Consider the following 13,709-nt stretch of genomic DNA (forward strand, 5'->3'; position numbering starts at 1 on the left):
ACTGCCGCATGGGCAGATCGAAGAGAAATGTCGCTATGAGAAATTCGAAAATAAATTTCCCGTGTTGAAATTATGAAACTTGACTTTTTCAGCATTTTAAGCTACAAATATTTGTACGCACAACTTAAATTATTGTATCTGATTCTAAAAACAATATAATTATTATAAAATATCCACAAAAACAAAGTTCGAAATGAATGCAACCATGTGTAATCTGCTCATGGCGCCCCCTAACGAGTAGTCACGTACAACGAAGTGAAAAGATTAAAAGCTGGCAACACGAATACCTTTAGTTTATTGTCTTGTATTTATTAAAAGTGAATTTTTCTAAACGAGTTGTTTTCTCTAGCTCTTGGAAATATTAGAAATTTGTGTCGTAGAAAACGTTTTTTAAGTGTACAGTGATAAGTAATTCATATTTATTTATACACATTTACAAGTTTTCTTTTATTCGCTCTAAGAAGTGAAGAATTATTTGCTTTCAGCTACGATTTCCCACAATTGTAAGAAAAACGACCACTTATCCCCATTGAACAAAAATGATGGGATTAGTAGGCAATTAAAAGCAACGAAGTTTAGTGCTGTGAAAAGTGCTACGTAATTAAAAGGAAGTGTGCGTATATATATATGTATGTATATGTATTTGGCGTAGTTTCGTTTATCGCTTAAACGGTACGGTCTAGTCATTGCATATATATAGAAATCGAAATCGTTTTAACGACGCTATTCAAAATGAATATTTTTCGTTTTACATGGACAACGTCAATTTTCAAGTTTTCAATCCAATTGCGTTTTTTAATCTACTTTAAATCTTTTTGTTATCCGCTTTACCTTTTTCTTGTTTGCTTTTTCTGCTTTTGTTTATGATTCCGATCTGACCAATATGTCACCATATTTACAGTGTTGGGAAAATACAGTATCGACTGTGGTGTGTAATTTTCACAAAGTGTTAAGTTAGTTAACGCCTCCATTTTGCAAAAGTACCATAGTTCCTTTTTTCGGTAAATAAAAAAAGAGGAATAATTAGTACTAGGCTATACGCTTTGCACAAAAAATGTAAAGGGTGGAGGATATAGGAATCTATAGTTTGTAAATAATTTGGTAAAGTTGTGTAATTAGCGAAGAGTTAGGGGAAAACTTTAGTATAATGTATATCGCTTTGAAAAAAAAGGTTAAAAGGGGGGATAGAGGGGTGTATCCCCATCTTAAAACTGAAAACCGAACCTGCCGGAGGCTTATAGTTTTTAAGTAATTTAATGTTAAAGTTCTCTAATTTAGCGAAAAGTTGGTGTTGCCATGCACCTGAAATAAAAACGAAGTTCGTATGCAGGGATGTTCTGTGGAAGGTTCATTGTAAAACTGCAGTATTTTTTGCTGTAATTTTAAGATGAGAAATATTTTTGAAAATAAAAACATACAACTCATTTAAACTTAAAAACAATGATATTAAGCGTATCAGTAAAAATAATAAAGTAATTAAAATTAGATTAAATTAATTAACACAGTATTTTTGCGTAGAACTCCATATCGCGTGAGCGGCCTTCGGCCGCGCTTTAAAAAATAACCCTCATCAGTCCAACTCCGGCTACGCAATCCACAGTACTTTTGCGTAGAACTTCTTTTCGCGTGGGCGGCCTTCGGCCGCGCTTTAAAAAATAACCCTCATCAGTCCAACTCCGGCTACGCAATCCACAGTATTTTTGCGTAGAACTCCTTTCCGTGTTAAAACCATTGAATCCAAAATTAAAACATCCAATCTTTTTCTTACTCGCATTTAAAATTGGAAAGTGATTGCATAGACAAATGAATTTGCATTTAATTTTAATAAAAGCAATTCGAATATAAGCATAAAAATCAGTAAAAACACGGATGTTAGTGTATATTTGGTGAATTTTAGGGAAGTGTTAAAAAATATATAGTGTAATGTGGCAAATTATAGTGAAGTTCCCGAGGGCATATTGAAGGCAAATAACTACAAAATTATTATTTCCCGAATAATTTGGAGTTATAACACCTCACTAACATCTCCACCAAGTTTCATTAATAAAAACATTATAGTTTGCCAAAAATTGCGCAATATACATTGTTCTAAATTCCAGCCAAGTACGTTCTTATTTTATTTATAATTGGCGCGTACACTCTTTTTGAGTGTTTGGCCGAGCTCCTCCTCCTAATTGTGGTGTGCGTCTTGATGTTCCACAAATGGAGGGACCTACAGTTTCAAGCTGACTCCGAACGGCAGATATTTTTATGAGGAGCTTTTTTCATGGCAGAAATACACTCGGAGGTTTGCCATTGCCTGCCGAAGGGGCGACCGCTATTAGAAAAATGTTTTTCTTAATTTTGGTGTTTCACCGAGATTCGAACCAACGTTCCTTCTGTGAATTCCGAATGAGAGTCACGGACCAACCCATTCGGCTACGGCGGCCGCCCGAAGTACGTTCACATATGCATTAATTCCCAATAAATCCACAAAATTAACCTACCCGTTCACATATGGCAGATTACCTACAAAATTGTCAATACTCGTACTGTTGTGACTTAACCTAGAATAATTTTAGAACCTCAGATTTTGGGAGAGAAATTTTATATGGGAAATCTCGCTTTTTAACTACTTATATGTGAACGTATTATAACTATAGAATCAAATTTTGCATTTGCACAGTAAACATTGTTTTCGAACATCACTTTCTAAGAATTTTTCTGGCGCTGTGACGAGAAAAATTTTAGCAGAGTTGAGAAGTGACGAAATTATTAAAAACGAAAACATGGAAAACCTTTCTTGGTTCAAGAAAAGGCTAGATTCCGATTTCTTTATATTTTGGTTTGCTAAACTAGTGATGATATCAAAAATGTTTGTAAACCATTCAACATGTGTGTCGGGTGGTTGCTTAGGTGTATTTTTGCGTACAACTTGTACCCACGTACGCGACATTAGCCCGAGCTTAAAAAAAAAATGACCCTGATCAATCCAACTCGAGTTATCCCATCAGCATATTTACACTATTTTGTTTCTTTCTCTTTTTATCTTAGTTGATTTAATACAAGAATACATTTTTGTTTCACCAAATTTACCTTTGAATTTTGTTATGTGTACTACGCTACACGCACTTTTTTGTATCATGTTGAATCACTCTGGGGTCTTCTCTAAAATATCGAATCTTGTGTATCCGTAGTCGTCGAAATTGTTGTATATCCCTGACATATGTACGTGTCACTTTCAATTAAAAACTAAGAAGGGAATGATTGTAAAAAACCGAATGTTAGGAGTTAATTAGGTTCTTCCGGCACCCCACTAATATCCCCACAAAGTTTCATTAACTAATTAATTATATTTACAAAAATAATTAGCGCTTATACCCCTTTGTCGGGTATTTGGCCGTATTTCTGGTGTGCGTTTTGATATTTTCCACAAATGGAGGGACAGCCTCCGAACGGCTGATGTTTTTTTATGAGAAGCTTTAGGATGACAGAAAACACTCGGAGGTTTACTATTACTTGCGGAGAAGCGACTGCTATTAGAAAAACTTTGTTGTAGCAGCATAAACATTCCCCATACTTACATAATAACTTTCTATCATTTGGTGTTTCATGCCAACACTGGGTCTCAAATCCGGAACTTCTAAATGTTACCCCTTCGCCTACAGCGGTTGAATAATTCATTATTGTTCATGCGGCGTTATACTAACTCAACCCAATAAAAATTCTAAGCAAAGTCCCAACAGTAGGGTACAACCTCAAGAGGATTAAACACTTTATGGACATCCCGAAAAATAGGCTGAAAGTTCTTTTAAACATCCTCACAAGTTATTGCAACCGCGGAGCCATCTGTACAGGCTAGAGATATTGTCGCATTATCAATGTCAAATTAAATCCGACTATAAATAAGTTAGTTACTTATCTTAGTCATAACCGAGTTTGCGTCACTCCTTGTTTGTTTAGAGCCAGCTCCAAGGTTGGAATGACGAAAAAATCAAACTAAATTTCAAGTATGTGTGGGTTTAGAGGGTTGGCGCCCCTTAACTAGTACTAAGTTGTTCTTTTGAATAAAAAAAGAGAAGAGTAGAGAGTAGAGTGAAGCATAGTTTATAATAAATCCAATCCATCTCCAAATTACAAAAGATTTCTCCCAATTGCGCGCTCTTCCATTATTAGATTTTCCTTTCTTTCCCGAATTACGACGAAGCATCGTCGACAAATCATTTGCCAATTTTACTGTGTTCGAAAATCAAAGACAGTGGCGAAGATAATGAGAGGCTTATGAATGCGTAAGTAAAGAAGTATTAATGTATTGCCAAATTACTTGACGCTAACACGAAACAGTTTTGCAAAGACAAATCGAAGTCAGAGGAAGTAATTTGCACGAAACGGCCTTAACGGCGGCTTATTAAAAGTGAATTGTATTTATACTGTCTAGTCGGTCTAGGTTATACAAAAAATTTTTCTCTTTTTGGACAGCTAACACTTAGTTTCCATTGTCTTCAGAGAATGGCTTTGTGTAAATCCAAGGTTAGACTGGTTTTGCCAATATTCATTTTAAATTCGAATGAGTTCATTAGGACACTGGGAAAATTTACTTTTTCCTTTCTCCTTAAAGCAATATATATATCTATATACAATAGGCGCGTACACCCTTTTTGTGTGTTTGGCCGAAGCCCCTCCTCCTATTTGTGGTGTATGTCTTGATGTTGTTCCACAAATGGAGGGACCTACAGTTTCAAGCCGATTCCGAACGGCAGATATTTTTATGAGGAGCTTTTTCATGGCAGAAATACACTCGGAGGTTTACCATTGCCTGCCGAGGGGCGACCGCTATTAGAAAAATGTTTTTCTTAATTTTGGTCTTTCACCGAGATTCGAACCAACGTTCTCTCTCTGAAATCCGAATGGTAGTAACGTTTGACTACGGCGGCCGCCCTTAGTAGTCCTTAAAGTAATAGATCTCGTGTAATTGTTCATGCTATTCACTAAACAGGATATAAAGGGGTTCCTTCACATACGCATGCGTATTTGGCATTCTTTTTGTATATTCGACAGAGAGCAGCAAAAATATAGCGATTGAGCACGAGAAGTGATAAATTCATAAACTTGCAATTATTTATTTATGCACCTTTTTGTTTCTTAAAACAGAAAATATTTTAATTAAAAATTAAGCCAATCACCAGTACTGATTCATATGATGGAAAGTGTGAAGGAATTTATTTTAGAAATAGTTTTACCATATCAGGCAGCACTGTTTACATCATAAAAACTCACCATTCTGCTGGCTACGTCATTCGCTTTCACTCCTCACACAGTTTCCTCATTACTCGTTTTTATTGGTATTTTTTGTGTTTATCATTTAGTCAGTTTAGCTGTCAGTCGTTCTGAGCATTATCGAGGTTTTTGATGTTTTAATCATCGTTGCTAGTTAAATATATTTTGTTTTAATTTTCCTGTTCTAATAGATAATATAACAATAGTGCAAAATAGGTCATATTGGTGAAAAAGCGAAAACTGCGTATTTGCAAAAAAAAGGTACAAATTCTACGTAGAAACTTGCAAAAAATACAAACAAAGAAAAGCAATAACTTAAGTTTTCACAACCACATAAAGATGGTCAAAATTGAATTAGAGGCGTGAATGATGTGGTTGTAGTTGTGAAAAATGAAGTACACGTTTAAAAATAATAAAAACTGGATAGGAAAAACTGGTTGAAGGGGAGGAAGACGAATGTGATGATTATTCAACATCTCGGTGGAAAAAGCCACCCAGCGCATTAACTCCACAAACAACCAATGAGATTAGAAGTTGAAGTAAAAAAGTAAAGTTACCCAAGGCTGATATAAATTACGCTATGGATGGATCGCTAAATGAGTAGGAAACTACACTTGAAACAAAGACTTGGGAGTATTTAATAATATAATTAACGAATTAATCAACTCCAATACATATATTTGATTTTTTTTAGCACGATACTGAGTTGCCCGGGCCCGAATCCTTAAAGTATTGGATTTATTTTATTAAAATCTAAGCCAATATACTAAATCCGCGTGACAAAACGAAATTACATCAAATTTGGACCAGTTTTGACTATTTTTATTTATCGAAATGAACTGCCATTTTTGTTTTTTTTTTTTTGTAAATTTATGCATAGCAGATTTTCTAACAAGAACCATATAAAGCAAGGTTTTAAGTTGTGTGCAGAAATTAAGAGAACTCCATGAATGAAAACCATTTCCACAGTATTTAATTAGAATTTCTGGAAAGCTTTTCAGTATGCAGTTTTATAGCTTAATAAATTTTAGTGCATTAAAGTGTCGCGAAGACGTGCATTAAGAATTGCTTAAAATACTAACTTCGACTCCAAATACATAGCACTGGTACCACAAGGGACCCTAGAGGTCTAAGTGAGATCTTTTTACAGATCAGCCAGCACTACCAAACCTAACCGAAAGTGTGAGATTGCAGTTGCTGACAAATTTCGTTGATTTTTTTTAACGGATTTTATTAGACAATGATATATCTCAAATAACTTAAAAAAAAAATCGAAACTGATTAAAATGTTGCTGCGCTGTCGTTTACCCTATCACCTTAGAAGAAAAAAAGTTCACCGTACACCATTGAGACTGAAGTATTTTGGCAGGGCATTTTCGAACAAAAAAAATATTTTTCTTGACCGCCTTCTTACATTTCTCGTCCTATATACATATGTACAGTGGTTCAAACGTCTAATCGTACATGCAGAGGGCTCATCTTAAATATTAGTTTTAAAAGAGAAAATTTGTTTAATTTAAAATAATATACACTGATTTTATTTCATAATAACTTAATTTATTTCGTCATTTACAAAAGTTTTAAGTTTTCACAACATTTTCTTAAAAAAAAAACAAAAACAAACAAAACAAAAGAAATTCATGTCCAAACGAATCATCGTACAATACTGAATTTATGCTCTCAAACTAAATATTTTTAAAATTAATACTTAGTAGAGAGTCCTTTAGCTTTAAGCACAGCACTCAAACGTTTTGGCATCGATTCTACTAAGTTTTTACATACTTCTTGTGAAATATTATACCACTCAGTTCGTAGAGTTTCTTTCAACTCATTAACATTTCGAAAGACTTTGTCCTTTAATCTTTTAGACAATTCCTCCCATACATGCTCAATTATGTTAGGATCAGGTGATTGTGCGGGGATTTGGAGTAGTTTTGGACAATTATAAATAAGCCACATCCTCGCAACCATTGATGTATGTTTTGGATCGTTGTCCTGGTAGAAAGCAAAATTGTCTATTATCCCCAAACGCTTGGCACTTTGCTTCACATTATTTTTTAAAATATCTAAATACTTGTATTTATCCATATTGCCATCAATAAATTCAATATTTCCAACACCTGAACTCGAAACACACCCCCACACCATCACTGATCCACCACCGTGTTTCACAGTAGGCTTTGTATTTTTACAATCAAATCCTGCATTGGGTTTTCGCCATAAGTAGCACTTTCCATCGGACCCTTTTAAATTAAATTTACTTTCGTCTGTGAATAATACCTGTCAAAAAAGAAATTTAGTGCCAATAATTTAAATTTTATTTTATTTTTACCGTTTTCCAGAAGTTAATATCTTTTGTAATATAGTCTGTAGCAAATTTCATGCGAGCTTTTTTGTTTTTAGGACTTATGTATGGCTTTTTTCGTGCTATTCTGCCATGATAATTGTTTCTTTTCAAAACATTTCGGATTGTCTCATCACAAACTATCTTATCAGTCTTTTCTTTTAATGTTCTGTTAATTTCTACTGCTGTTACAAAAGCATTTTTTTCACTTCCTTTAAAACCAAACGTTCATCGCGGTCACTTAGCTTCTTGCCTTGGCCAACACGACTTTTATTTACAATAGAGAGGTAATTTTTATATCTTTTAATGATATATTGCACGGTAGAATGAGCTCTATTTACTAAAACTGCGATTTCTCTAATTCGTGCAATTTAATTATTAATTTTCGTTCTTCTACCGTTGCTTGTTTTCCTGAAGGTGCCATTACGTACCGATTAAGTTTATCACTTAAAGCAATCTGGATAACTAAATAAGAATTTATTTATAGTCCAGTGCAAAACGCAATTTGAAAAAAATGCTTATAGGATAACGGTATCCAGTCGACGTCTACTTATGTACGATTATTCGTTTGGACATGAATTTCTTTTGTTTTGTTTGTTTTTGTTTTTTTTTTTTTTAAATGTTGTGAAAACTTAAAACTTTTGTATATGACGAAATAAATTAAGTTATTATGAAATAAAATCAGTGTATATTATTTTAAATTAAACAAATTTTCTCTTTTAGAACTAATATTTAAGATGAGCCCTCTGCATGTACGATTAGACGTTTGAACCACTGTACATATAAAGATGTTGTTCTATATGGCTGTTTGTTTTATAAATTTGACCTACGCCAGGATATACCATAACAGTAACACCGCCATGCTTTATAGAGGCTTATTCTCTTTTCCATCAGACCCAAAACAATGGAACTTCAAGTCATCATACCACAAAATGTTTTTATGTGCAGAACAGAAGTTTAGATATTTGATTATTTTTTGTAACTCGGAGGTTTCTCATTACCTGCCGAGGGCCGACAGCTTTTAGAAGAAAAATTAAACAAATTAGAATCAGCTAAATTGAGTAACTTATAAATATCATTTACTACATTCCAGTCCAGCTTTAATTGGTTGTACTTGCAACTAAATACTGTTTATGTGGAAGCAAGGAATATATGAGATACCTCATTCCTTACTTAGTAGATAACTCCTAGGAAAATGTTAACACGCATTTATTTTGCTAAGAAGAAAAACTGTAGAGAGAATGTTGTCGTGGCATAAAGTGACAAATTCGTGACGATCACTGTATATACTGTGTCCTACATATACATTTACGGCATGAACTGCAGATTTTTACACAGTTGTGATAATGCTTATCTCACAAAAGAGCTCCGATGTACATACATACATCAGCATACAGCAGTGTAAAGACAGAATAACTTTACTTACGCCCCAGCAATCTCATCGGTGCAAAAATCAATTGTATATAACTAAGAGAAATTTAATTATTTAAATCCCATTCATTGCTAAGCATTCATTATCAATGACCTATACATGTTTTAGTGCACTTCATACACTTAATTGTTGTTGTTTTTGATGGAGAAATGTGTATAATATTTCAAAAAAGAGGGATGACTGCTAAATGTGGGTTGTTGTTGTTGTTGTAGCAGTAACTGATAACTAAAAGTGGGTATTCTGTTTTGCCATACTTTCTCTCACTTCCGCCTCTATCAATGTCAATTATCTCTGAAATATACCGCTAGAATTTCAAGAACTCTCACATTACAAAGTAGTCAATTGTTCAATGCTATTGTTTGGTGATCATTGAATAACTAGCCATCAGCTGACTCATCAATCGTCTGCGTTATTCATTTCCTGCATATGTGTGCATGTAAATACAACAACAAATATATGTAAGCAGCTAATTTGGTGTAATACTTTCTGGGTATTATCTATTTGATATTTGCCCTTGAGGCGATTGTGTTCATACTTACGAATGTATGTCAAATACATATTTCAATACATGCATCCATGCAAAGAAGAAGTCGGGCTATTTTTGAAAAGTGGTTTATTTGATATTGATATAGACATTTATATATAAAGCGAATGGACATTATTCTACACCGTAGATCGAATTAGGGTACAATAATATTTACGATCAACTGGCCTCAAAGCAGCGCCACTGTCAGCAAATTAGTAAAACATTTACAATTTTCTTCTTTTTTTCTAGTCTTATCACCGAAACGCCACTCACATAGCTCAGTTAAAAGCAAAGCTCTATAGGAATCACAACGAAATAAGCAGCTATGGCATCTCGCAAGAAGTCTTTGCTGAAAGTGATCATTCTCGGTGATAGTAGCGTCGGCAAGACGTCACTCATGAATCAATATATAAATAAACGTTTCTCAAATCAATACAAGGCAACGATCGGTGCTGATTTCTGTACAAAAGAAATCATTGCTGACGACCGAGTAGTCACAATGCAAGTAAGTTCACTTAATTGCTATATACATATGTACATAAGTATATTTATTCAAGTCAATTAAAATAATACAATAACGATCTATTTATTTCAAAGATTTGGGATACTGCTGGACAAGAACGTTTTCAATCGCTTGGTGTGGCTTTTTATCGTGGCGCTGACTGTTGTGTGCTCGTCTACGATGTCACATCACCAAATTCATTCAAGAATCTCGATTCATGGCGCGATGAATTTTTGATACAGGCCAGTCCCAGAGATCCCGATCACTTTCCATTCGTAGTGCTGGGCAATAAGGTTGACATGGATAACCGACAGGTGCATACATAGATTTCACAGTTAACCAATATGAAAATATTAAAGAAAAAAACAACATATTACTATTTCGTTAAAAAAATGCATTCTGTATGGCGTATAGGTGTCCACGCGACGTGCCCAACAGTGGTGCCAATCTAAAAATGATTTGCCATACTTCGAAACATCAGCAAAGGACGGCACTAATGTGGAGTTGGCATTCCAGACCATTGCAAAGAATGCGCTTGCTCAGGAAGCCGAGGTAAGTGCCCAGTTCTGTTTGTTCCGTTTTAAAGTCTGTAAATGTTATTTAAACCCAACTAATTTTCTTTAAAATCCTTTAGGTTGAACTATATAATGAATTTCCTGATCAAATCCGCCTTAATACCGACCGAAACAATCGCAATGGTAATGCTGATAACTGCCAGTGCTAATGTAATTACCGCTATTAAATATATTAGCCTTTGCGGCGTCGACATGTAGTTGTGAAATTACCGCAAATGAGAAATATATAGAGATATTCAAAACGCGTTAGCGACTATAGCAAAAACTGGCAATATCAAATAGATGCAGATGCAATTGGAATAGTAGTGAAAAAACACAACAACAAGAAGAAAACGAAAATACCTAAATAATATATTTGCATAGTTTCGCAACTGAACATAATTTAAATATAAATATTATTATTAAAATAATACTATACAAAATTAAACATATATGATAAACGATGATAAAACGATACATAATGCAAAAGGAGGTTACATTAAGTAAAATAATTTACCAAACGAAATAAATGAGAAATGAAAAAATGTAAAAGCAGTTTTTTAAGCCGATCAAACAACATAATTAAACAGCAGAAGTAAGCGTAAAAATTTCGCCAAACAAAACTGAAATGTGTAAATGTAAATACACATTATTTCTGGCCTCGTCACATATTTAACTTCCTTTTTTTTAACATTGTAAACACTTGATTTTGTGTGCCCATTGTAAATTGCAACTTATTACTCATTTTTTAAGAGAAATAATTGTGTGTGAAACGCAGGTAGTAATATTTAGTTTAACAAAATCTCTTTAAAGTGATTTTCAACACACCACTGCATATAGTAGTAATAAGTTTATACAGTATGAGCTAAAAGTGTATATGTTTGTGCGCTGGAATACTGCTGCGGTGTAGAGAATAAAATGATATGTAAATTACATGAACAGGTATGCTGGTTGGTAGGGTGGGAGCAAATTTATAACACCCTTGCTTGCGGCGTGTGTATTTCTTCAGTTTACATTTATGATTTACTGAGTATTATATTGGTTAATGTAATTTTGCAATGTTTATACGCAATTGAACACATATATTTTTTTCTTTCTGTGTAGTTATGTACATTTCAGTTTTTATTAAACACAAATAAGCTAAATTTAAAGTATCTTTGAAATAAAGTACATAAATAAATCTCAAACTGTATATGATTACATTTAAATTGCGTTGTTGTGGTTGCTATAATATAAATTTTCCCATACATGTACGGAGACATGTTATAGTCCGGGAGCCAGGGGTCATTTTGACCTCATCATTTCATGCCGACTGATTTTAATACTGAAGGCAGACGCCATCCAATGGATGACGAAGCCAACCGTCAGCTGGTCCAGCAGCGATGGGTACCTGCGTGGGATGCTGTGTAAAGTGTCGAAAAAAAATGTAACAACTCATTTAATACCGGCTGAAATTTGTTTTGTTATTGTTGACAGTTAGTAGAATAAAAAAAATGGTCAGTTGCGCCGTAGAGGGGGGAAAATACGTCAGCTGAACAGGCGAACTTGTAAAATAAATTTAAAAGTAAAACTACTTTATGCCGATTGAAATTTTTTTTACATAATTTTTGACACATGAAAATATAAAATATAATAAATAATATAAACCGTGAGCCGAAGCAAGAATGTATCATTGCGTTAATACATCTCGGCGGCGGGCGGAATTTTCAATGAAAAAAATTTCAGCCGGTATAAAATGAGTTGGTAGAAATTTTTTTTCGACACGTTTCGTACCCTCACACAATCACACCCACCGCGCGTGCGCCAACTGACGTTCACTTTCGTTATTCATGAAAGCTAAATCACAAGTATAGTCAAGAATTTAACGGTATAAAAACGAAGTCCAAAACTTGCAAAGTAGGGGAAATTTAGAGAGAAAAATGACATTTCATTTTGAGCGGTGGTGGAGGTGTTGTCTGAGTGGCACAGCACAAAAATGCCATTTTGATACAACACTCGTAGAACCGCTACTTTTTATTAGTCGTATCATCTTGATTTGACTATAAGCAGACAATATCGTGTATTTTCTTTCTTGTCATTTCTTTCAAGTTGACCATCGAGGGGGATTCCCCAGCGTTCTTTGTCGTAGAGCACCTAGACTGGGCCCTCATACAGGTAATGAAAGACTGTTTCTTTAGATTCTCCTTGCTTACAGCTTTCTGCATCTATCGTTGTACGGCCACGCCATCTTCCTGGTATGGTCTCCCCAAAGGCCAGTAGCCGGTTATTGTTGGCGTAATTCTAGGTATGTCTACTCGTGGTTTTCTTAACAACTCGTCAGTTCTGGATTTGTTGAAATTGGGCCAAATTTGGGGAAGTTGCAGTTTTTACTGGATAAATTTTCCCTTGTAGGAATTTGCAAGCGAGAAAAACAGCTAATCGCAAAATAAAAATACACGAAAAAAATTTGCGAATAGCGTAAAAGTTCTAAATTTTAATAAAAATTGTGATTAAAATGGGGAATGTAAATAAATATATTTTAGATAAAATTTAAATTTTATTAGAAGATATATATTAAATAAGAATCGCCCAATGATGAGAGGTATGAGTATGCACTTCTGCACTGAATTTTCATTCTCCTGGAAAAGCCAATAACGATTAGAACAGTTGCGCTTCGATTGGCAGAAGCAGAGCTTCACGGTCTATGGCAGCATAGCAACGACAACGCCGAATTGAGTTTGCTCCAGAGAAAATATTGTGGTCTCAAAATCATTGGCGTTCTATTTTATGGGGCAACGAAAGGAAAATAAATAGAGTTTAGTTCCAGTTGGTATGGAAGTACGTGCGGCGTCCAAAACGTGGCACGCGGTTCTACATTACCGGAATGACTCGGGTTTTTCCCGACCAAGAGCTGGAGCCCCTGCGAGCTAGCCCTGTCTAGTGAACCGTATACCACTCAAAACGTGCAGCATTCGACCTCAAATTCGTCTCACCAATCATAAAGCTCAATAATGGCGTGAGGCTGCTTTTCGTGGAACGGTGTCGAACCAATTCATCGTATTGAAGGTAGTATGGATACGGTCAAGTACATTCAGATACTTCAAAATGTAATACTA

The 13,709-nt window shown here is 34.6% G+C and overlaps 1 protein-coding gene across 4 annotated transcripts; it reads left to right on the forward strand.

Annotated features, from left to right (window-relative positions):
- The first annotated feature begins 283 nt into the window (after window positions 1–283).
- On the forward strand, window positions 284–11,822 carry LOC129241450 (ras-related protein rab7). 4 transcript variants are annotated; one of them, XM_054877778.1, is made up of 5 exons: window positions 284–408; window positions 9,808–10,063; window positions 10,156–10,374; window positions 10,475–10,612; window positions 10,695–11,822. In XM_054877778.1, exons 2-5 carry the CDS (start codon window positions 9,884–9,886, stop codon window positions 10,782–10,784), a joined length of 627 nt encoding a protein of 208 aa, XP_054733753.1. In that variant the 5' UTR covers window positions 284–408; window positions 9,808–9,883; the 3' UTR covers window positions 10,785–11,822. The 4 variants fall into 4 exon arrangements, with proteins under 4 accessions (XP_054733753.1, XP_054733777.1, XP_054733770.1 ...); XM_054877802.1 differs by having other exon boundaries at window positions 300–396; XM_054877795.1 differs by lacking the exon at window positions 284–408 and adding an exon at window positions 510–613.
- The last annotated feature ends 1,887 nt before the right edge of the window (window positions 11,823–13,709 follow it).

This window comes from Anastrepha obliqua, chromosome 1 (genome assembly GCF_027943255.1).
Source record: "Anastrepha obliqua isolate idAnaObli1 chromosome 1, idAnaObli1_1.0, whole genome shotgun sequence".
Classification (NCBI taxonomy): domain Eukaryota; kingdom Metazoa; phylum Arthropoda; class Insecta; order Diptera; family Tephritidae; genus Anastrepha; species Anastrepha obliqua.

What these genes read in the sequence shown, in the direction of transcription:
- LOC129241450 (XM_054877778.1), top strand. Translation starts at nt 9,884, where the DNA reads ATGGCATCTCGCAAGAAGTCTTTGCTGAAAGTGATCATTCTCGGTGAT. An exon ending in ACCGAGTAGTCACAATGCAA is followed by an intron (nt 10,064 to 10,155) that starts GTAAGTTCACTT and finishes TTTATTTCAAAG; the next exon opens with ATTTGGGATACTGCTGGACA. An exon ending in TTGACATGGATAACCGACAG is followed by an intron (nt 10,375 to 10,474) that starts GTGCATACATAG and finishes TATGGCGTATAG; the next exon opens with GTGTCCACGCGACGTGCCCA.